The 26,672-nt window shown below is 43.4% G+C and overlaps 1 protein-coding gene across 1 annotated transcript in view; it reads right to left on the reverse strand.

Annotated features, from left to right (window-relative positions):
- Positions 1-26,672, reverse strand: part of LOC110519322 (contactin-5) — a 533,080-nt gene that overhangs the window by 344,239 nt on the left and 162,169 nt on the right. The window contains exon 3 of the mRNA XM_036964829.2: positions 15,144-15,356. Coding sequence (XP_036820724.2) covers positions 15,144-15,356 — 213 coding nt within the window. The remainder of the gene's footprint in view (positions 1-15,143; positions 15,357-26,672) is intronic.

Here is a 26,672-nt window from a genome sequence, read left to right on the forward strand (position 1 = left end):
CCAAACCAGCAGCTACTCTTCCTGGGGTCCAGCAAAATTATACAATTAAACCATCTTAAAAACATTAGAATACATTCACAACATATTTCACAACATATTATGTGTCCCCCCTCAGGCCCCTACGCCAACACTACCACATATCTACAGCACAAAATCCTTGTTTACGTGTGTGTATAGTGCGTATGTTATCATGTGTGTGCATATGCATGTGTCTGTGCCTACGTTTGTGTTGCTTCACAGTCCCCGCTGTTCCACAAGGTGTATTTTTATCTGTTTTTTGGCAGACATGGCTTCTCGAACATGTGAACTTTCATTTGTCTTAATATCAAACTTGTTTGCCATCTGTAAATACAAATACAATGGTTAAATTTCGAGCTTACTTGGTTTAGCCACAGCAAAGGTGAGCAACCTTCCCACTAGCCATGATTGGCTGAGATAATGAGTGGGCTGGACATGCAGATTGATGAGTTTGGATTGGTCTACCATATAGCACGCGTCTGTCTATTGGAGCTGGTTAGTATGTTTAGGTAATTGTGTCAAACGCAGCTTTTAAAAATGATTTATCCCGCAGTAAAACTGCATAAACCTAACGTCAAGTTAAAGTGTACTGTTAGCTAGCTGGCTCACTAGCTAACGTTATGGGTATGATCTCCACTTTCTGGACGACCGAGTTTTGAAATCAGTGGAATTTGAGATTGATAGCTAAGGAGATGGAGACAACACCTGTCTGGATTACATTGTCAAACTGATGGCAACCATGCACAGCATCAGACAGGAGAAGTGTCCAACCATGATGTATACTGGTAAGATAGTCTAGCCAGCTAAATTTTCAGAAATTACACATTTCTAATTTTGACAGAAAGTGGTTTCATTTCCAGTGTACTGTTAGCTAGCTAACGTTAGCTGGCTTGGTAGTTGTGATTATGGTCCATTGTTTAGCTAGCCACATGTCTTAACCAAAGACTCCATGCAAGTATCCATTTCAATAGAATGCCACTGCAACTGTTGATAGACGTACTAGCTGGTAAATTCGCTCTGGCTACCTACTCTGATTTCAGATCACAGGTAAGATAGTCTAGCTAGCCACATTTTCAGATATTACACGTTTCTAAATTTGACAGAATGTGGTTTCATTTCAAGTGTACTAGTTAGCTAGCTAGCTGGCTGGCTCACTAGCTAACGTTGTGTATGGTCTTATTCTTCATATCTCTGACACATTTGCTTGACTAGTTAAAGCCATAGAATCTGCAGATTCATGCAGGGTAGTAACATCATGAGTTGGGATTATGTTTTTTTTTTTAGCTAGCTAGCAGGACACCACTAATCTAAAGTTATTTTAACTCTAGAACACAGGACACCACTCATCTAAGGTCCTTTCAACTCCAGAACACAGGACACCACTAATCTAAGGTTTTTCAACTCCAGAACACAGGACACCACTAATCTAAGGTTTGTTCCACTCCAGAACACAGGACACCACTAATCTAAGGTCCTTTCAACTCCAGAACACAGTACACCACTCATCTAAGGTTTGTTCCACTCCAGAACACAGGACACCACTCATCTAAGGTTCTTTCAACTCCAGAACACAGGACACCACTAATCTAAGGTTATTTCAACTCCAGACCACAGGACGCCACTAATCTGAGGTCCTTTCAACTCCAGAACACAGGACACCACTAATTTAAGGTTTGTTCCACTCTAGAACACAGGACACCACTAATCTAAGGGTTGTTCCACTCCAGAACACAGGACACCACTAATTTAAGGTTTGTTCCACTCTAGAACACAGGACACCACTAATCTAAGGGTTGTTCCACTCCAGAACACAGGACACCACTAATCTAAGGTATGTTCCACTCCAGAACACAGGACACCACCAATCTAAGGTTTGTTCCACTCCAGAACACAGGACACCACTAATCTAAGGTTTGTTCCACTCCAGAACACAGGACACCACTAATCTAAGGTTTGTTCCACTCCAGAACACAGGACACCACTAATCTAAGGTTTGTTCCACTCCAGAACACAGGACACCACTAATCTAAGGTTTGTTCCACTCCAGAACACAGGACACCACTAATCTAAGGTTTGTTCCACTCCAGAACACAGGACACCACTAATCTAAGGTTTGTTCCACTCCAGAACACAGGACACCACTCATCTAAGGTTATTTCAATTCCAGAACACAGGACACCACTAATCTACGGTTCTTTCAACTCCAGAACACAGGACACCACTAATCTAAGGTCATTTCAACTCCAGAACACAGGACACCACTAATATAAGGTTTGTTCCACTCCAGAACACAGGACACCACTCATCTAAGGTTCTTTCAACTCTAGACCACAGGACACCACTAATCTAAGGTCCTTTCAACTCCAGAACACAGGACACCACTCATCTAAGGTTTGTTCCACTCCAGAACACAGGACACCACTCATCTAAGGTTCTTTCATCTCCAGAACACATGACACCACTAATCTAAGGTTCTTTCAACTCCAGACCACAGGACACCACTAATCTGAGGTCCTTTCAACTCCAGAACACAGGACACCACTAATCTAAGGTTTGTTCCACTCCAGAACACAGGACACCACTAATCTAAGGTTTGTTCCACTCCAGAACACAGGACACCACTCATCTAAGGTTATTTCAATTCCAGAACACAGGACACCACTAATCTACGGTTCTTTCAACTCCAGAACACAGGACACCACTAATCTAAGGTTTGTTCCACTCCAGAACACAGGACACCACTAATCTAAGGTTTGTTCCACTCCAAAACACAGGACACCACTCATCTAAGGTTATTTCAATTCCAGAACACAGGACACCACTAATCTACGGTTCTTTCAACTCCAGAACACAGGACACCACTAATCTAAGGTCATTTCAACTCCAGAACACAGGACACCACTAATATAAGGTTTGTTCCACTCCAGAACACAGGACACCACTAATCTAAGGTTTGTTCCACTCCAGAACACAGGACACCACTAATCTGAGGTTTGTTCCACTCCAGAACACAGGACACCACTAATCTAAGGTTCTTTCAACTCCAGAACACAGGACACCACTAATCTAAGGTTTGTTCCACTCCAGAACACAGAACACCACTAATCTGAGGTTTGTTCCACTCCAGAACACAGGACACCACTAATCTAAGGTTCTTTCAACTACAGACCACAGGACACCACTAATCTAAGGTCCTTTCAACTCCAGAACACAGTACACCACTCATCTAAGGTTTGTTCCACTCCAGAACACAGGACACCACTCATCTAAGGTTCTTTCAACTCCAGAACACAGGACACCACTAATCTAAGGTTATTTCAACTCCAGACCACAGGACACCACTAATCTGAGGTCCTTTCAACTCCAGAACACAGGACACCACTCATCTAAGGGTTGTTCCACTCCAGAACACAGGACACCACTAATCTAAGGTATGTTCCACTCCAGAACACAGGACACCACTAATCTAAGGTTTGTTCCACTCCAGAACACAGGACACCACTAATCTAAGGTTTGTTCCACTCCAGAACACAGGACACCACTAATCTAAGGTTTGTTCCACTCCAGAACACAGGACACCACTAATCTAAGGTATGTTCCACTCCAGAACACAGGACACCACTAATCTAAGGTTTGTTCCACTCCAGAACACAGGACACCACTAATCTAAGGTTTGTTCCACTCCAGAACACAGGACACCACTCATCTAAGGTTATTTCAATTCCAGAACACAGGACACCACTAATCTACGGTTCTTTCAACTCCAGAACACAGGACACCACTAATCTAAGGTCATTTCAACTCCAGAACACAGGACACCACTAATATAAGGTTTGTTCCACTCCAGAACACAGGACACCACTCATCTAAGGTTCTTTCAACTCTAGACCACAGGACACCACTAATCTAAGGTCCTTTCAACTCCAGAACACAGGACACCACTCATCTAAGGTTTGTTCCACTCCAGAACACAGGACACCACTCATCTAAGGTTCTTTCATCTCCAGAACACATGACACCACTAATCTAAGGTTCTTTCAACTCCAGACCACAGGACACCACTAATCTGAGGTCCTTTCAACTCCAGAACACAGGACACCACTAATCTAAGGTTTGTTTCACTCCAGAACACAGGACACCACTAATCTAAGGTGTGTTCCTCTCCAGAACACAGGACACCACTCATCTAAGGTTATTTCAATTCCAGAACACAGGACACCACTAATCTAAGGTCATTTCAACTCCAGAACACAGGACACCACTAATATAAGGTTTGTTCCACTCCAGAACACATGACACCACTCATCTAAGGTTCTTTCAACTCCAGACCACAGGACACCACTAATCTAAGGTTTGTTCCACTCCAGAACACAGGACACCACTCATCTAAGGTTCTTTCAACTCCAGAACACAGGACACCACTCATCTAAGGTTCTTTCAACTCCAGAACACAGGACACCACTAATCTAAGGTTTGTTCCACTCCAGAACACAGGACACCACTAATCTGAGGTTTGTTCCACTCCAGAACACAGGACACCACTAATCTAAGGTTCTTTCAACTCCAGAACACAGGACACCACTAATCTAAGGTTTGTTCCACTCCAGAACACAGAACACCACTAATCTGAGGTTTGTTCCACTCCAGAACACAGGACACCACTAATCTAAGGTTCTTTCAACTCCAGACCACAGGACACCACTAATCTAAGGTTCTTTCAACTCCAGACCACAGGACACCACTCATCTAAGGTCCTTTCAACTCCAGAACACAGGACACCACTAATCTAAGGTTTATTCCACTCCAGAACACAGGACACCACTAATCTAAGGTTTGTTCCACTCCAGAACACAGGACACCACTAATCTAAGGTTTGTTCCACTCCAGACCACAGGACACCACTCATCTACGGTTCTTTCAACTCCAGAACACAGGACCACCACTCATCGAAGGTTCTTTCAACTCCATACCACAGGACACCACTAATCTAAGGTTTGTTCAACTCCAGAACACAGGAGACCACTCATCTAAGATTTGTTCCACTCCAGACCACAGGACACAGTGAAGTCAGGCCATGATGAAGAATTGGTACATGTCTTAACAAAAGACTCCACTCTAATTTTGACAAACTATTTTCATTACAAGTTACTGTATTTTCAGCTAGCTAGCTAATGTTACGTCATGCATTGGGATTCATAGTTTATCTAGCTACATTTCTTAATAAAAGACTCATCTTAGTGTGCCAGAGCGCAGAATAACTGATGCATTTCTGAACGCTCAACACCCATTGAGTATGTCCGGTGTCAGTAAACATCGACAACAAAGCATAAAAACTGCCTAACTAGTTCTGCTAGGGGGAGTAAAATGGTCAGAGTGGGGTGATCTCTCATTATGTGTCTGGAAGTAGCCAGCCAATGTTAGCCAGTTAGCTTCGGTGTTTGACTGTCGTTGTGAGGTCAGAGCTTTCGGGAGCAACTCTACTTATTAGCCAGAGTGTCCAGTGTGCGCTCTGAACGCAAAAAGCTCTGAATTTACGAATGGACAATCTGACAGCACAGTCACCAACGTCCTGATTAACATAACCTCCTAACCAGCTCTGCTAGAGTCTAGTGAGCTGTTCTCGCTCCCTTAGATGTCTGGAAGTAGCTTAGTTAGTATAGAACGCACGGATTAACCCTTAAGGAGATGGCTGGGGCTAAGGCTGAATAGGTGTAGATAAAGAAGGGCTGTCCAGTAGATACCAAAAACATTCAAAGGCCATTTTCTCAAAAGTGAGTTTACAAGTTGATCAACTTTCACAGCAGAATTACTTTCCCATTGTTCCTCAACTGCAGTGTATGATAAACCATTTTGTAGCTCTGAATCTCTACTTTTATCCAATGTAAAAAACAGAAATTCAAATGTACATAAGACCGAATCCAGGTGGTGAATCACATATATATCACACATAAAGCAATTACACATACGTTTTTCCAGTAGCAGACTATGATCAATAATGTAAAAAGCTGCACAAAACAACCCCAACAATTTTTTGATCATCGATTTCTCTCAGTCATTTGTGTAAGAGCCGTACTTGTTGAATGTCCTTCTCTATCAGCGTGCTGAAATTCTGTTGTCAATTTGTTGACTGTGAAATAGCATTGTATCTGGTCAAAAATATATATATATATTTTAAAGTTTACCAAGGGTTGATAACAGGCTGATTGGTCGGCTATTTGAGCCAGTAAAGGGGTTTTTAATATTCTTGGGTAGTGGAATGACTTCAGCTTCCCTACAGGTCTGTGTTCCACACTTTCTAGTAGGCTTAAATTGAAGATAGGAGTAGGAGTAAATAGGAGTGGCTATTATCTTCAGTAATTTTCCATACAAGTTGTCAGACCCTGCTGGCTTGTCATTGTTGATGGACAACAATACTTTTTTCACCTCTTCCACACTCACTTACAATACTTACAATAATTACCATTCTTGTCTTTCATAACTGGGTCAAGATATACCTGGATGTGTAGTGTCAGCGGTCATGCCGTTCAGTTTGCTAGTCTTGCAAATGAAAAATACATTAAAGTTGTTGGCAATATCAGTTGGTTTTGTGATGAACCATGAGCCATCTGAGTTTGATTTATTCCCAAAAATGTATTTTAAGGTGCCCCAAAGCTTTTGTACTATCATTCTTTATGTTATTTACCTTTGTTTCGTAGTATAGTTTATTCTTTTTATTCAGTTTAGTCACATGATTTCTCAATTTGCAGTACGTTTAACAATCGGTTGTGCTGACAGACTTATTTGCCTTTTGCTTCATCCCTCTCAACCATACAATGTTTCAATTCCTCATCAATCCACAGGGATTTAACAGTTTTACAGATACTGCTTTCAAGCTAATTTCTGCAGCATTAGTAAAGATGTGATCAATACATGTTGATGATGTCATTCCTGTGCTGTTTGTAAATACCCTGGTAGGTTGACTGACAACCTGAACCAGGTTGCAGGTACTGGTAACAGTTTGAAGGTTTTTCTTGAGTGGGCAGCTTGATGAAAGCCAGTCAATATTTAAATCACCCAGAAAATATAACTCTCTGTTGATGTCACATACATTATCAAGCATTTCACATACGTTATCCAGATACTGACTGTTAGCACTTGGTGGTCTATAGCAGCTTCCCACCAGAATGGACTTTAGGTGAGGCAGATGAACCTGTAGCCATATGACTTCAACAGTATTTAACATTATCCAGATACTGAGCTGTCTATAGCAGCTTCCCACCAGAACGGGCTTTAGGTGAGGCAGATGAACCTCTAGCCATATTACTTCAACAGTATTTAACATGAGATCCTCTCTATTCTTTACAGGAATGTGGTTCTGAATATAAACAGCAACACCTCCACCATTGGCATTTCTGTCTTTTCTGTAGATGTTATAACCTTGTATTGCTTTCACTGTATCATCAAAGGTTTTTATCTAAGTGAGTTTCAGAGATATTATTGATTTCATGAACCTCGTTTCTTAACGTGGGCTATTTTTAGCACTTTTCTTCTGGGATGAACACAGTGGACTTCCTCCTAGGGTACACTGGCTCAGCACTAACAGTGTACGTCTGGTTCATAGTCACATGATTACTGCATGTAATTGCTGTAGGATCAGTAGAGGCATTCAGGGCAGATAGAGGGACATACATTAGGTTACTTATATTGTGTCTAACAATGCCCCTGGTATAATATACATTTGCTAAAGCATTATGACAACTCTGCGTCACAATGGTAGGGATTATCTGAGCTGGGCTTGGGTCATTGATAAGTCATTGTCTCAACGCAGCCTTAAAGTGCTGTGAAAGGACCCAGGGTCCCACAGGATTTGGGTGGATCCCATCCTCCTTATAAAACCTGTTTTGTTTCCAGAAGGCATCGAAATTGTCAACAAAAGTTACACCCATTGAGCTGCAATAATCACGTAGCCAGTTGTGAAGAGAAAGAATCCTGCTAAAGCGTTCAATGCCACATTTCAGAGATGGCAGAGGGCCAGATATGATGGGTATTTTGTTAGCAGAAAGGCAATCAGCTCTTTAAAATCCAGTTTCAACTGTTCAGAGCTGCCCTTCATAATGCCATTAAAACCCACATGGACTATGATAGAATCAATGTCCATGTCCTGGTGTAGTACATTCAGGAGCAGCTTAGTAATGTCATTAAAACCCACATGGACTAGGATAGAATCAATGTTTATGTCCTGGTGTAGTACACTCAAGAGCAGATTAGTAATGTAATTTACTCCAGCTCTGGGATAAGACATTGTTTTTGCACTGGGAACGGTTACATTTGTTACCATGGAGCTGCTAAAAATCACGGCTTGCAAGAAGGATGAGGAAATCCACCAACTCCCATGCTTCACAGGATTCGGAGAACCTTTTATGGTGCCTGGTGCAGGCCTGCGGTGCCTGGTGCAGGCCTGCGACAGATGGAGAAGCCCCACTCAATCCAGAGCAGGGATGGAAGGTTGACGACGTCGACTTCAAAATCGTAGGGGAAAAGTGGGAGTAGGCACAGCGGCCGCAGACACAGGTAACCCCAGCGACGGTGCAGGAAGATCAGGCTCCAGACACAGGTACCCAAAGCGACAAAGGTGCAGGAAGATCAGGCTCAAAGATGGCAAAACTATTAGATGTTTGTATCCTCTCCAGGCCTCTTGTTGGGAAAGGGAGATACCTAGTCAGTTGTACAACTGAATGCTTTCAACTGAAAAGTCTTCCACATTTAACCCAACCCCTCTGAATCAGAGAGGTGCGGGTGCCTGCCTTAATCGACATCCACAACACCCGAGGAACAGTGTGTTAACTGCCTTGCTCAGGAGAAGAATGACAGATCATTACCTTGTCAACTCGGGGATTTGATCGTGCAACCTTTCGGTTACTGGCCAAATGCTCTAACCACTAGGCTACCTGCCACCCCATGCTACCTGCTGCCCTCCCTGCCACCCCATGCTACCTGCTGCTCCCCCTGCAGCCCTCGCTGCCACCCCATGCTACCTGCTGCTCCCCCTGCCACCCTCCCTGCCACATCATGCTACCTGCTGCCCTCCCTGCCACCCCATGCTACCTGCTGCTCCCCCTGCAGTCCTCCCTGCACATCACGCTACCTGCTGCCCTCCCTGCCACCCCATGCTACTTGCTGCCCTCACTGACACCCCATGCTATGTGCTGCTCCCCCTGCAGCCCTCCCTGCCACCCAATGCTACCTGCTGCTCCCCCTGCAGTCCTCCCTGCCACCCCATGCTACCTGCTACTCCCCCTGCAGCTCTCCCTGCCACCCCATGCTACCTGCTGCTTCCCCTGCAGCCCTCCCTGCCACCCCATGCTACATTCCGCTCTCCCTGCAGTCCTCCCTGCCACATCATGCTACCTGCTGCCCTCCCTGCCACCCCATGCTACCTGCTGCCCTCCCTGCCACCCCATGCTACCTGCTGCTCCCCCTGCCACCCTCCCTGCCACCCCATGCTACCTGCTGACATCCCTGCCACCCCATGCTACCTGCTGCTCCCCCTGCAGCCCTCCCTGCCAACCCATGCTACCTACTGCTCCGCCTGCAGCCCTCCTTGCCACCCTCCCTGCCACCTCATGCTACCTGCAGCCATCCCTGCCACCCCATGCAACCTGCTGATCCCCCTGCAGCTCTCCCTGCCACCCCATGCTACCTGCTGCCCTCCCTGCCACCCCATGCTACCTGCTGCTCCCCCTGCCACCCTCCCTGCCACCCCATGCTACCTGCTGACATCCCTGCCACCCCATGCTACCTGCTGCTCCCCCTGCAGCCCTCCCTGCCAACCCATGCTACCTACTGCTCCGCCTGCAGCCCTCCTTGCCACCCTCCCTGCCACCTCATGCTACCTGCAGCCATCCCTGCCACCCCATGCAACCTGCTGATCCCCCTGCAGCTCTCCCTGCCACCCCATGCTACCTGCCGCTCCCCCTGCAGCCCTCCCTGCCACCCCATGCTACCTGCTGCTCCCCCTGCAGCCCTCCCTGTCACCCTCCCTGTCACCCTCCCTGCCACCCCATGCTACCTTCCGCTTCCCCTGCAGTCCTCCCTGCCACATCATGCTACCTGCTGCCCTCCCTGCCACCCCATGCTACCTGCTGCCCTCCCTGCCACCCCATGCTACCTGCTGCTCCCCCTGCAGCCCTCCCTGTCACCCCATGCTACCTGCTGCCCTGCCTGCCACCCCATGCTACCTGCAGCCCTCCCTGCCACCCATGCTACCTGCTGCTCCCCCTGCAGCTCTCCCTGCCACTCCATGCTACCTGCTGCTCCCCTGCAGCCCTCCCTAACACCCCATGCTACCTGCAGCCCTCCCTGCCACCCCATGCTACCTGCTGCTCCCCCTGCAGCTCTCCCTGCCACCCAATGCTACCTGCTGCTCCCCCTGCAGCTCTCCCTGCAACCCCATGGTACCTGCTGCTCCTCCTGCAGCTCTCCCTGCCATCCCATGCTACCTGCTGCTCTCCCTGCAGCCCTCCCTGCCACCCATGCTACCTGCTGCTCCCTCTGCAGCTCTCCTTGCCACCCCATGCTACCTGCAGCCCTCCCTGCCACCCATGCTACCTGCTGCTCCCCTGCAGCTCTCCCTGCCACCCCATGCTACCTGCTGCTCCCCCTGCAGCCCTCCCTGCCACCCCATGCTACCTGCTGCTCCCCCTAAAGTCCTTCCTGCCACCCCATGCTACCTGCTGCTCCCCTGCAGCCCTCCCTAACACCCCATGCTACCTGCTGCCCTCCCTGCCACCCATGCAACCTGCTGCCCTCCCTGCCACCCCATGCTACTTGCAGGCCTCCCTGCCACCCCATGCTACCTGCTGCTCCCCTGCAGCTCTCCCTGCTACCCCATGCTACCTGCTGCTCCCCATGCAGCCCTCCCTGCCACCCCATGCTACCTGCTGCCCTCCCTGCCACCCCATGCTACCTGCTGCCCTCCCTGCCACCCCATGCTACCTGCTGCTCCCCCTGCAGCCCTCCCTTCCACCCCATGCTACCTGCTGCTCCCCCTGCAGCCCTCCCTGCCACCCCATGCTATGCGAGAGGTTGCTGTCTTTGGCTTCCACGGCTCGTGACATGCAACCATCGTTGATTGCCTTGCTCGTCTTGCTGTGCTCCTTCCACTCCGCTATCAGAAGGGGGAGCTGCATCCAATAAGCGCGAACACCATCCAGCCACCAGCGTAGAAAATGTGAACATTCCACTCAGTTTTTCCCAGTTTCTTACGTAGGCTGGCGACCTGCGTGATTAAGAAAGACACATTGAGCCTATAATCCTTGGCAAGTAAACAATTGCTGCATTGTAACTCTGAGTGATCCTGTTTGTCCTGAAACAAAGCGTAGTAGATACATGGAACCGTTCATGTATTTCTCCAGACAGAGAGGGAACCGTTCATGCATTTCTCCAGACAGAGAGGGAACCGTTCATGTATTTCTCCAGACAGAGAGGGCTCCATTGCAAAAAATAATCTGGTATCAACTTCATTAGCTTGATGGCTAGCAGCTTAGCATCTCTGTCAAGCAGGCTTCAACCTGTCTGTTAAGCGGGATTCAGGCACAAGAAATAGCAGTCCTAGCTGTTAAAAGCTTTGTCTTATTCAATAATAACAAACCGAGTTTTATCCAGAATACAATGTTTAGCTGCACACTAAGCACATTGATACAGGAAGGCTTGTTTATACTGATCCCCAGTCAGACTGAATCTAGTGTCCCCAGAAGAGGATGTGATGTCATTGATACAGGAAGGCTTGTTTATACTGATCCCCAGTCAGACTGAATCTAGTGTCCCCAGAAGAGGATGTGATGTCATTGATACAGGAAGGCTTGTTTATACTGATCCCCAGTCAGACTGAATCTAGTGTCCCCAGAAGAGGATGTGATGTCATTGATACAGGACGGCTTGTTTATACTGATCCCCAGTCAGACTGAATCTAGTGTCCCCAGAAGAGGATGCGATGTCATTGATACAGGACGGCTTGTTTATACTGATCCCCAGTCAGACCGAATCTAGTGTCCCCAGAAGAGGATGCGATGTCATTGATACAGGAAGACTTGTTTATACTGATCCCCTGTCAGACTGAATCAAGTGTCCTCATGTCTCTGGTAGTGGACCTGATGAGGTGATCGAAGACATGACAGGTCTTGTAGCCAATGAGAGATGGGGAACAGATGTGGGGGCTTTCTCTCCATGCTCTACTATGGCTAAAGGACTAGGCATTATGTGGACTACTAGGAATCATCATACCTTTTCTAGTTGTGATTTACAAATGAGATTCCATGTCATTTGTGAAACAAACAGCATTTACAGAATGTCCTGTAATACTCATTCTAAAACTACAACAGAAAAGTAGGTGAATATTAGCAGGTTGACATGTCCTTATCTTCTCCAGATGCACTGGTACTGGTATCTGGGACACTGCAGAAACCATGTGTTTGTTCCAGCTGTGGTAAATCTCGGACAGGATGGAGTTGACCACTGCAGCTCTGGTCAAACGTAGTGCACTATGCAGGGAATAGGGTGCCATTTGGGACACAGACAGGGTCTAACCAAGCAGGAAGCAGCCGTGCTCGTGCTGTCTGGAGGCCAGGCAGAGACAGAAGGGGATAGCTCCCTGATGGAGCTCTAGTACCAAGACTGACTCACCCTCCAGAAGTGTGATCAAATAGACTGACTCACCAGAGGTTGTATGTATTGGTCATTGTATTGTAGAAAACTCTCTGACTGTGCCAAGTGTCCAGTTACAGGTCCCACCTCTGATCTCTCATGGGACCTCTGACCCTGCCCTTCTTGGCTCTCGACCAATTACAAGGTTATGGCCGGGCCCAGTATATAAGAAAGGTGAGCTGGCCAAGGCCGGGTTCAGATGTCAGTCTCATTTTACTTTATCCATGGACTCTCCCCCACCCCCCAACAACTGGACTATAAATTCTGAACCATCGCTGTGGTGTGAATGAGGAGGAAGTTTACACCTCTTCACCAACCAGCTTCCTAACGGCCGTTAAGTGTAATTAGCTGGTAAATCGTTTTCACAGTGGTTATTACATGGCTATTACTTTTAAACTCTTCCCTTCGATTTTATTATTCTACAATTCAATGGTCAAGTGTTTCTATTGTTTTGTGTGTAGAGCCTTCTGGTAATAGTTTCTCATCACTTCTGTTTACTGAGCCACAGGGCCGGTGTCAGAACCAATCAGAGCCACAGGGCCGGTGCCAGAACCAATCAGAGCCACAGGGCCAGAACGAATCAGTTCAGAACACCATTCAGTCAACTACACACTATAAAGTTGTGTGTGTCTGAGACAATAAAGGAGGGATCATCAACTAGATTCAGACAACAACAACAAGTTAGCGGATGGTTGGTGGGCCGGAACACCGCAAGAAGCCCAAACAGACATAACGGTTGACTAAAAAATAATAACTTCAAACCTTGATTTAACTAGGCAAGTCAGTTAAGAACAAATGCTTATTTTCAATGACGGCCTAGGAACAGTGGGTTAACTGCCTGTTCAGGGGCAGAACGACAGATTTGTACCTTGTCAGCTCTGGGATTTGAACTTGCAACCTTTCGGTTACTAGTCCAACTCTCTAACCACTAGGCTACCCTGCCGCCCCAATATGATCACTTTGTGTTTCTGTATTATGTGTGGGAATACTTGGTAACAGATTTCTTAACTTAAAATCACTTGGAGCTGATTTCTTGGTATTGTTTTACAGTCTTTTATGTCCAACAATGAAAATTCCACACACCAAAGAAATATCGATATATATTTTTCTTTGCTCAGAAGACCTGGGGGGAAACCATTGGCGCATGGGCCGTCAGTTGGGGAACACTGTAATAAAGGGTTATTATTCATCTTGAGTCTGTGTCCTGTCTGTCATTATGCCTCCAACCGGGTACCCAGAGCCATCCTCCCTTATCTTAACCTATTTTTCAAGTATTTTAAATAACTCAAATACTTTTAGCTTTTTCTTGAACTTGCCAATGGATCAGATGGGAAGGGTTTAGGCCTCTCGGACTATCCGACGTTGTTCCATGGTGCCAGGCAAGATCAATAAAGATCACACCTTGTTCCATAGTGCCAGGCAAGATCAATAAAGATCACACCTTGTTCCATAGTGCCAGGCAAGATCAATAAAGATCACACCTTGTTCCATAGTGCCAGGCAAGCTCAATAAAGATCACACCTTGTTCCATAGTGCCAGGCAAGCTCAATAAAGATCACACCTTGTTCCATGGTGCCAGGCAAGATAAAAAAAGATCACACCTTGTTCCATGGTGCCAGGCAAGCTCAATAAAGATCACACGTTGTTCCATGGTGCCAGGCAAGATCAATAAAGATCACATCTTGTTCCATGGTGCCAGGCAAGCTCAATAAAGATCACACCTTGTTCCATAGTGCCAGGCAAGCTCAATAAAGATCACACCTTGTCCCATGGTGCCAGGCAAGCTCAATAAAGATCACACCTTGTTCCATAGTGCCAGGCAAGATCAATAAAGCACACACTTTGTTCCATAGTGCCAGGCAAGATCAATAAAGCTGTGTTCTACAGTGCCAGGCAAGCTCAAAAAAGAACACACTTTGTTCCATAGTGCCAGGCAAGCTCAATAAAGCACACACTTTGTTCCATAGTGCCAGGCAAGCTCAATAAAGTTGTGTTCCATAGTGCCAGGCAAGCTCAATAAAGTTGTGTTCCACAGTGCCAGGCAAGCTCAATAAAGCAGTGTTCCATAGTGCCAGGCAAGCTCAATAAAGCAGTGTTCCATAGTGCCAGGCAAGCTCAAAAAAGAACATACTTTGTTCCATAGTGCCAGGCAAGCTCAATAAAGCACACACTTTGTTCCATAGTGCCAAGCAAGCTCAAAAAATAACACTTTGTTCCATAGTGCCAGGCAAGCTCAATAAAGCACAGCAAAAGTGTCTAAATGATTTAGAATACTATTTGAAAAGTAGCAGCCTGAAATGCATCAGATGTTGGTGGATGTAAATGTGCCCTCCTCCAGTCGGTCCCATATCACACGGGGCACAACAACACTGCAGGCCTTGGCTGGGCATTAGCTGGGAAGTAGAGTAGACTATTAGCCAGGACTGATTGACTGACTGACTGACCTTGGCTCCTGTATTCCTCCTGAGAGCTGAGCAGACTGAGGGTAGACAGGTGATGGTTGGAGAACGATGCCGGCCAGTCAGGAGTCACCAGCCCTCTGCCGTGGTCATGTCGGTGTTGAGGCCGGGGCCACGAACTGAGCAGCGATGAGGAGATGTCTGGTTTCCTTCTCAACACTGCTGCGTACGACACTGGCCGTACTGCGACAGCAAAGTCTGCAAAAAATGGGAAGGAAAACGAACTGAGTTCAAATTAAATGGCATATTCACCTAATAATGTGCATCAATTCAAATGTTCTACAGAATCTCATAACAATATGTTTAGATACTGCAGAATAACAGCTATCCCCACTGTGAATTAAATACTGTATAATAGCAGCTATCCCCACTGTGAATTAGATACTGTATAATAGCAGCTATCCCCACTGTGAATTAGATACTGTATAATAGCAGCTATCCCCACTGTGAATTAGATACTGTATAATAACAGCTATCCCCACTGTGAATTAGATATGGTATAATAATAGCTATCCCCACTGTGAATTAGATACTGTATAATAGCAGCTATCCCCACTGTGAATTAGATATGGTATAATAATAGCTATCCCCACTGTGAATTAGATACTGTATAATAGCAGCTATCCCCACTGTGAATTAGATACTCTATAATAACAGCTATCCCCACTGTGAATTAGATACTCTATAATAGCAGCTATCCCCACTGTGAATTAGATACTGTATAATAACAGCTATCCCCACTGTGAATTAGATACTGTATAATAGCAGCTATCCCCACTGTGAATTAGATACTGTATAATAACAGCTATCCCCACTGTGAATTAGATACTCTATAATAGCAGCTATCCCCACTGTGAATTAGATACTGTATAATAACAGCTATCCCCACTGTGAATTAGATACTCTATAATAGCAGCCATCCCCACTGTGAATTAGATACTGTATAATAGCAGCTATCCCCACTGTGAATTAGATACTGTATAATAACAGCTATCCCCACTGTGAATTAGATATGGTATAATAACAGCTATCCCCACTGTGAATTAGATATGGTATAATAACAGCTATCCCCACTGTGAATTAGATACTGTATAATAGCAGCTATCCCCACTGTGAATTAGATACTGCAGAATAACAGCTATCCCCACTGTGAATTAGATACTGTATAATAACAGCTATCCCCACTGTGAATTAGATACTGTATAATAGCAGCTATCCCCACTGTGAATTAGATATGGTATAATAACAGCTATCCCCACTGTGAATTAGATACTGCAGAATAACAGCTATCCCCACTGTGAATTAGATACTGTATAATAGCAGCTATCCCCACTGTGAATTAGATACTGTATAATAGCAGCTATCCCACTGTGAATTAGATATGGTATAATAACAGCTATCCCCACTGTGAATTAGATACTGCAGAATAACAGCTATCCCCACTGTGAATTAGATATGGTATAATAATAGCTATCCCCACTGTGAATTAGATACTGTATAATAGCAGCTATCCCCACTGTGAATTAGATACTGTATAATAGCAGCTATCCCCACTGTGAATTAGATACTCTATAATAGCAGCTATCCCCACTGTGAATTAGATACTCTATAATAGCAGCTATCCCCACTGTGAATTAGATACTGTATAATAGCAGCTATCCCCACTGTGAATTAGATACTCTATAATAACAGCTATCCCCACTGTGAATTAGATACTCTATAATAACAGCTATCCCCACTGTGAATTAGATATGGTATAATAACAGCTATCCCCACTGTGAATTAGATACTGTATAATAGCAGCTATCCCCACTGTGAATTAGATACTGTATAATAACAGCTATCCCCACTGTGAATTAGATACTGCAGAATAACAGCTATCCCCACTGTGAATTAGATACTCTATAATAGCAGCTATCCCCACTGTGAATTAGATACTGTATAATAGCAGCTATCCCCACTGTGAATTAGATACTGTATAATAACAGCTATCCCCACTGTGAATTAGATACTGCAGAATAACAGCTATCCCCACTGTGAATTAGATACTGCAGAATAACAGCTATCCCCACTGTGAATTAAATACTGCAGAATAACAGCTATCCCCACTGTGAATTAGATACTGTATAATAACAGCTATCCCCACTGTGAATTAGATACTCTATAATAGCAGCCATCCCCACTGTGAATTAGATACTCTATAATAGCAGCTATCCCCACTGTGAATTAGATACTGTATAATAGCAGCTATCCCCACTGTGAATTAGATACTGTATAATAACAGCTATCCCCACTGTGAATTAGATACTGCAGAATAACAGCTATCCCCACTGTGAATTAAATACTGCAGAATAACAGCTATCCCCACTGTGAATTAGATACTGTATAATAGCAGCTATCCCCACTGTGAATTAGATACTCTATAATAGCAGCCATCCCCATTGTGAATTAGATACTCTATAATAGCAGCTATCCCCACTGTGAATTAGATACTGTATAATAGCAGCTATCCCCACTGTGAATTAGATATGGTATAATAATAGCTATCCCCACTGTGAATTAGATACTCTATAATAGCAGCTATCCCCACTGTGAATTAGATACTGTATAATAGCAGCTATCCCCACTGTGAATTAGATACTGTATAATAACAGCTATCCCCACTGTGAATTAGATACTGTATAATAGCAGCTATCCCCACTGTGAATTAGATATGGTATAATAATAGCTATCCCCACTGTGAATTAGATACTCTATAATAACAGCTATCCCCACTGTGAATTAGATACTCTATAATAACAGCTATCCTCACTGTGAATTAGATACTCTATAATAATAGCTATCCCCACTGTGAATTAGATACTGTATAATAGCAGCTATCCCCACTGTGAATTAGATATGGTATAATAATAGCTATCCCCACTGTGAATTAGATACTGCAGAATAGCAGCTATCCCCACTGTGAATTAGATACTGTATAATAGCAGCTATCCCCACTGTGAATTAGATACTCTATAATAGCAGCTATCCCCACTGTGAATTAGATACTGTATAATAACAGCTATCCCCACTGTGAATTAGATATGGTATAATAACAGCTATCCCCACTGTGAATTAGATACTCTATAATAACAGCTATCCCCACTGTGAATTAGATACTCTATAATAACAGCTATCCCCACTGTGAATTAGATACTCTATAATAGCAGCTATCCCCACTGTGAATTAGATACTGCAGAATAGCAGCTATCCCCACTGTGAATTAGATACTGTATAATAGCAGCTATCCCCACTGTGAATTAGATATGGTATAATAATAGCTATCCCCACTGTGAATTAGATACTGTATAATAGCGGGGACACATTTTAGCTGGAAACATGTCCAGCCAATTCAATTATTTTTTTAAACTATTGTTTTAACAACTCTTCACATTTTGTTGTGTTCAGAATGGATTAAATTGAGATGTTGTGTATGTGTCCAACACACAATACCCCATAACGTCAAAGTGTAATTATGTTTTTAGAAATGTTTACAAGTTATTTAAAAATGAAAAGCTGAAAAGTATTCAACCCCTTTGTTATGGCAAGCCTAAATAAGTTTAAGAGTAAAAATGTGCTCAACAACTCACATCATAAGTTGTGTGTACTCACTCTGTGTGCAATAATACTGTTCAACATGATTTTTGAATGACTACCTCATCTCTGTATCCCACACATACAATTATCTGTGAGGTCCCTCAGTCGAGCAGTGAATTTCAAACACAGATTCAACCACAAAGACCAGGGAGGTTGTTCAATACCTTGAAAAGAAGGGCAGATGGGTTAAAATAAACAGCAGACATTAAATATCCCTTTGAACATGGTGAAGTAATTCATTACACTTTGGATGGTGTCAATAAACCCAGTCACAACCAAGACACAGGTACCCTTCCTAACTCAGTTGCTGGAGAGGAAGGAAACTCCACAATACTAACCTAAATGACAGAGTGAAAAGAAGGAAGCCTGTACTGAATAAAAATATTACAAAATATGCATCCTGTTTGCAACAAGGCAGTAAAGTAATACTGCAAAATATGTGGCAAAGAAATAAACTTCATGTCCTGAATACAAAGTATTATTTTTGGGGCAAATCCAACACAACGCATCAATGAGTACCACTCTTCATATTTTCAAGAATGGTGGTGGCTGCATCATGCTATGGGTCAAGTTGTCATCGACAAGGACTGGGGAGTATTTTTTCTAAAATAAAAATAAACAAAATAGAGCTAAACACGGGCAAAATCCTAGAGGAAAACCTGGTTCAGTCTGCTTTCCACCAGACACTGGGAGATGAATTCACCTTTCAGCAGGACAATAACCTGGAGCTGTTTATGGAAATCTATGGCAAGACCTGATAATGGCTGTCTAACACTGATCAACAACAAACTTGACAGATATTGAAGAATAATGTGCAAATATTGTACAATCCAGGTGTGCAAAGCTCTTCGATACAGTACTTCCCAGTAAGACTCTACTTCCCAGTAAGACTCAGAGCTCTTAGATACAGTACTTCCCAGTAAGACTCTACTTCCCAGTAAGACTCTACTTCCCAGTAAGACTCAGAGCTCTTCGATACAGTACTTCCCAGTAAGACTATACTTCCCAGTAAGACTCAGAGCTCTTAGATACAGTACTTCCCAGTAAGACTCTACTTCCCAGTAAGACTCTACTTCCCAGTAAAACTCAGAGCTCTTCGATACAGTACTTCCCAGCAAGACTCTACTTCCCAGTAAGACTCAGAGCTCTTCGATACAGTACTTCCCAGTAAGACTCTACTTCCCAGTAAGACTCTACTTCCCAGTAAGACTCTACTTCCCAGTAAGACTCTACTTCCCAGTAAAACTCAGAGCTCTTCGATACAGTACTTCCCAGTAAGACTCTACTTCCCAGTAAAACTCAGAGCTCTTAGATACAGTACTTCCCAGTAAGACTCTACTTCCCAGTAAGACTCTACTTCCCAGTAAGACTCTACTTCCCAGTAAGACTCTACTTCCCAGTAAGACTCTACTTCCCAGTAAAACTCAGAGCTCTTAGATACAGTACTTCCCAGTAAGACTCTACTTCCCAGTAAGACTCACAGCTGTAATCACTGTCAAATGTGATTCTAACATGTATTGACTCAGGGGTATGAATAGTTCTTTAAATGAGATATTTCTGTATTACATTTTCAATAAATTTGCAAAGAAAACATAAAAACATGTTTTCACTTTGTCATTATGGGGTATTGTGATGTCATAATGGGGTATTGTGATGTCATAATGGGGTATTGTGTGTTGATGGGTGATAGAAAAAAAATCCATTGAATCCATTTTGAATTCAGTCTGTAACACAACAAAATGTGGAATATGTCAAAGGGTGTGAATACTTTCTGAAGGCCCTGTAGCCTCAGCGTACTAAAGCACACTGATGGTTACTTTACAATGAGCAGGCGACAACAGACACACAGTTATGTAACACAGGATGGTTATACTTTAGCTTCTTGAGATGACGGAGGGCAACCAACTGGTGAAGTGGGACAGGTGGGTGGATTTCCTTTTCTAGGCAGCATCTCCAATGGCACCGCATCTCCTATTTAGTGGATTTCCTTTTCTAGGCAGCATCTCCAATGGCACCGCATCTCCTATTTAGTGGATTTCCTTTTATAGGCAGCATCTCCTATTTAGTGCACTACTTTTGACCGGGGCACATTGGAGATGCAGCCATAGTCTCAGGACTGATATTTATCACAGCCTCATTAAACAATTATAAATATTTAATAAATGTCTTGCTGTCTGCCACACGGAAAAGTTTGTGGGGACAAAGGTAAGAGATTGACGACTGTAGGAGTACTTCTTTCCCAGACAGACAGACGGATGAGGACAGACAGCCAAACATAATAAAACGGTACGGTTTCAAGAAGAGACATTCGAAAATGATTTCTTGGGCACAGCACATACATTCCCCCTCCTCTCTCTGCCAGAGTCCACATTTTCCTTCTCCAATTCCACTTCATGTTCACTGCACATACATCAATGTCATTTGAAATATAAAAAAGGCCAAATTGAGTAAAATAACAGAACAAGAGCAACTTTCTTTAACGTTTCAAAAGACTGTCTATTAGGTGTGAAGCTCTGCCTGGACTGAGCTGTCATAGCACATCAGTATCCGGAAGCCACATCACCCCAAACACACTTCACATGAACAACACAATGACAACAAATCACGGCACACTAGAAGAGATTTGCAACAAAAAACAACATTGGAAAAGGAATCCTTTTTAGATAATTTAGTCAAGGATTTTTTTGACAATTTAATTAATGAACCGCGATAACTTTTACATTCAAGTTCGTTTGAAAACGTCAGTCCAGACACATTCATAAAAAACAAATCCTATTATGTTTGTATAACTGGAAAATAAAATAAATTAAAGTAAATGACAAGAAATGAAAGAAAATTATAATAAAAAGAAACAAGTATTGCCTGCAGGGACAAAATACTGTATGCTGCAAAGAATGAGTGATACTGAGAGAAGAAAATGAAGGATGATAAGATTGTCTAATCAAAGCCCCATGGGCTTCTGGGTGTTTACTTCTCTCTGTGTGATAAAGTATGTTAAAAGACGAAAACAAAACTGAAAATAATCCCAGGTCTTTGGGGAGCTGTCTGCTCTGGAGAGAAAATACTACGCTATCTGAAAATGTAAAGTAGGCAATTACTCTACTTATTCATAATTGCATTAAGGCTTAATCAACGTGCAGTGGGCATTTCATATGCCAGGAAACTATAATGAAGAAAGGAGAATCTATTAAATATTAAAGAGGAGTTTGACAGTTGATAAGCAGCGAGTTTGATATTTGCTAAGGAGCCAACTAGTTACCTGCTACACACAGGGAACTGATATGATAACGGATAGTAACTGTGTATAGAAATAATGGATAGTAACTGTGTATAGAGATAATGGATAGTAGCTGTGTATAGAGATAATGGATAGTAGCTGTGTATAGAGATAATGGATATTAACTGTGTATAGAGTTAACGGATAGTAACCGTGTATAGAGATAATGGATAGTAATTACGTAGAGATAATGGATATTAACTGCGTCGAGATAAGGGATATTAACTGTGTATAGAGATAATGGATAGTCACTTTGTTGAGATAATGGATAGTAACTGTGTATAGAGATAACGGACAGTAACTGTGTTGAGATAACGGATAGTAACTGTGTATAGAGATAACGGATAGTAACTGTGTATAGAGATAACGGATAGTAACTGTGTTGAGATAACGGATAGTAACTGGTTGGAGTATGTGGTTGGACATCCAGGATGTTGTATATTCCAGATTGGCATGTACTACGTAGATATAAATATATTAAACCCTCCTTGCCCTCCATGTGTAAGAGCAATTTCCATATTGTTTTGCTGCTAACCTTACTTTGCTACCTGCCAACTTTACGTTAAATAACAACAATCCCAAATGTATTTTGATACTGTCGCAAAGCAAACTAAAATGCAGCAGCATTCCCCAAGACGGACGGCTTTAACTTCAGCAGTGATACATTCATGAACTTCTTTGAGGAAAAGATCATGGTCATTAGAAAGCAAATTACGGACTCCTCTTTAAATCTGCATATTCCTCCAAAGCTCAGTTGTCCTGAGTCTGCACAACTCTGTCAGGACCTAGGATCAAGGGAGACACTCAAGCTTTTCCTGCTTCCTGTGCTTGGTCATCCTATGTTGAACATAATAAACTGCCCTCTATCCACAGGATGTATACCAAACTCACTAAAAGTGGCAGTAATAAAGCCTCTCTTGAAAAAGCCCAACCTTGACCCAGAAAATATAAAAAACTATCGGTCTACATCGAATCTCCCATTCCTCTCAAAAAAGTTTGAAAAAGCTGTTGCGCAGAAACTCACTACCATCCTGAAGACAAACAATGTACAGTGCCTTGCGAAAGTATTCGGCCCCCTTGAACTTTGCGACCTTTTGCCACATTTCAGGCTTCAAACATAAAGATATAAGAGATGTATTTTTTTGTGAAGAATCAACAACAAGTGGGACACAATCATGAAGTGGAACGACATTTATTGGATATTTCAAACTTTTTTAACAAATCAAAAACTGAAAAATTGGGCGTGCAAAATTATTCAGCCCCTTTACTTTCAGTGCAGCAAACTCTCTCCAGAAGTTCAGTGAGGATCTCTGAATGATCCAATGTTGACCTAAATGACTAATGATGATAAATACAATCCACCTGTGTGTAATCAAGTCTCCGTATAAATGCACCTGCACTGTGATAGTCTCAGAGGTCCGTTAAAAGCGCAGAGAGCATCATGAAGAACAAGGAACACACCAGGCAGGTCCGAGATACTGTTGTGAAGAAGTTTAAAGCCGGATTTGGATACAAAAAGATTTCCCAAGCTTTAAACATCCCAAGGAGCACTGTGCAAGCGATAATATTGAAATGGAAGGAGTATCAGACCACTGCAAATCTACCAAGACCTGGCCGTCCCTCTAAACTTTCAGCTCATATAAGGAGAAGACTGATCCGAGATGCAGCCAAGAGGCCCATGATCACTCTGGATGAACTGCAGAGATCTACAGCTGAGGTGGGAGACTCTGTCCATAGGACAACAATCAGTCATATATTGCACAAATCTGGCCTTTATGGAAGAGTGGCAAGAAGAAAGCCATTTCTTAAAGATATCCATAAAAAGTGTTGTTTAAAGTTTGCCACAAGCCACCTGGGAGACACACCAAACATGTGGAAGAAGGTGCTCTGGTCAGATGAAACCAAAATTGAACTTTTTGGCAACAATGCAAAACGTTATGTTTGGCGTAAAAGCAACACAGCTGAACACACCATCCTCACTGTCAAACATGGTGGTGGCAGCATCATGGTTTGGGCCTGCTTTTCTTCAGCAGGGACAGGGAAGATGGTTAAAATTGATGGGAAGATGGATGGAGCCAAATACAGGACCATTCTGGAAGAACCTGATGGAGTCTGCAAAAGACCTGAGACTGGGATGGAGATTTGTCTTCCAACAAGACAATGATCCAAAACATAAAGCAAAATCTACAATGGAATGGTTCAAAAATAAACATATCCAGGTGTTAGAATGGCCAAGTCAAAGTCCAGACCTGAATCCAATCGAGAATCTGTGGAAAGAACTGAAAACTGCTGTTCACAAATGCTCTCCATCCAACCTCACTGAGCTCGAGCTGTTTTGCAAGGAGGAATGGGAAAAAATGTCAGTCTCTCGATGTGCAAAACTGATAGAGACATACCCCAAGCGACTTACAGCTGAAATCGCAGCAAAAGGTGGCGCTACAAAGTATTAATTTAATTTTAGACCCCATCATAGCACTGAGACTGCACTTGTGAAGGTGGTAAATTACTTTTTAATGGCCTCAGACCGAGGCTCTGCATCTGTCCTCGTGCTCCTAGACTTTAGTGCTGCTTTTGATACCATCGATCACCACATTCTTTTAGAGAGATTGGAAACCCAAATTGGTCTACACGGACAAGTTCTGGCCTGGTTTAGATCTTATCTGTCGGAAAGATATCAGTTTGTCTCTGTGGATGGTTTGTCCTCTGACAAATCAACTGTAAATGTTGGTGTTCCTCAAGGCTCCGTTTTAGGACCACTTTCGTTTTCACTATATATTTTACCTCTTGGTGATGTAATTTGGAAACAGAATGTTAACTTTCACTGCTATGCGGATGACACACAGCTGTACATTTTGATTAAACATGGTGAAGCCCCAAAATTGCCCTCCCTGGAAGCCTGTGTTTCAGACATAAGGAAGTGGATGGCGGCAAATGCTCTACTTATAAACTCGGACGAAACATAGATGCTTGTTCTAGGTCCCAAGAAACAAAGAGATATTCTGTTGGATCTGACAATTAATCTTGATGGTTGTACAGTCGTCTCAAATAAAACTGTGAAGGACCTCGGCATTACTCTGGACCCTGATCTCTCTTTTGAAGAACATATCAAGACTGTTTCAAGGACAGCTTTTTACCATCTACGTAACATTGCAAATATCAAAACATTTGTGTCCAAAAATGATGCAGAAAAATACATCCATGCTTTTGTCACTTCTAGGTTAGACTACTGCAATGCTCTACTTTCCAGCTACCCGGATAAATCATTAAATAAACTTCAGTTAGTGTTGAACACAGCTGCTAGAATCCTGACTAGAACCAACAGATTTGATCATATTACTCCAGTGCTAGCCTCCCTACACTGGCTTCCTGTCAAGGCAAGGGCTGATTTCAAGGTTTTACTGCTTAACCTACAAAGCCTTACATGGGCTTGCTCCTACCTATCTTTCCGATTTGGACCTGCCGTACATATCTACACGCACGCTACGGTCACAAGACGCAGGCCTCCTAACTGTCCCTAGAATTTCTAATCCATTAGCTGGAGGCAGGGCTTTCTCCTATAGAGCTACATTTTAATGGAATAGTCTGCCTACCCATGTGAGAGACACAGACTCGGTCTCAACCTTTAAGTCTTTACTGAAGACTCATCTCTTCAGTAGGTCCTATTATTGAGTGTAGTCTGGCCCAGGAGCGTGAAGGTGAACGGAAAGGCACTGGAGAAAAGAACCGCCCTTGCTGTCTCTGCTTTGCTTGCTGTTTGGGGTTTTAGACTGGGTTTCTGGAAGCACTTTGTGACATCAGCTGATGTAAGAAGGGCTTTACAAATACATGTTATATCTATGAGAATCGCACAGTGGTTCACAGAAGATCAGGAATAGAAAAAAGAGCAGAAATACAGCTGTACCATTGTACCATTGAAATACAACCCTACCATTGTACCATTGAAATATAGGCATACCATTGTAATATTGAAATACAGCTCTATCATTGTACCATTGAAATACAGGCCTACCATTATACCATTGAAATATAGGCCTACCATTGTAATATTGAAATACAACTCTATAATTGTACCATTGAAATACAGGTCTACCATTATGCCATTGAAATACAACCCTATCATTGGACCATTGAAATACATGCCTTCGGTTGTACTATGTGTTTCCCCATCTAGAATATAAATGCGTCTGTCTCTTTGAAAAAAGTCAAATAGAGTGTTCACAGTGGGGATATATCCTGACAGTCAAGTTGAGAGTTCACAGTGGGGATACATCCTGACAGTCACATTGAGAGTTCACGGTGGGGATATATCCTGACAGTCACATTGAGAGTTCACAGTGGGGATATATCCTGACAGTCACATTGAGAGTTCACAGTGGGGATATATCCTGACAGTCACATTGAGAGTTCACAGTGGGGATATATCCTGACAGTCACATTGAGAGTTCACAGTGGGGATATATCCTGACAGTCACATTGAGAGTTCACAGTGGGGATATATCCTGACAGTCACATTGAGAGTTCACAGTGGGGATATATCCTGACAGTCACATTGAGAGTTCACAGTGGGGATATATCCTGACAGTCACATTGAGAGTTCACAG

This window comes from Oncorhynchus mykiss, chromosome 27 (assembly GCF_057628025.1).
Source record: "Oncorhynchus mykiss isolate SJ-2025 chromosome 27, ASM5762802v1, whole genome shotgun sequence".
Taxonomy (NCBI): domain Eukaryota; kingdom Metazoa; phylum Chordata; class Actinopteri; order Salmoniformes; family Salmonidae; genus Oncorhynchus; species Oncorhynchus mykiss.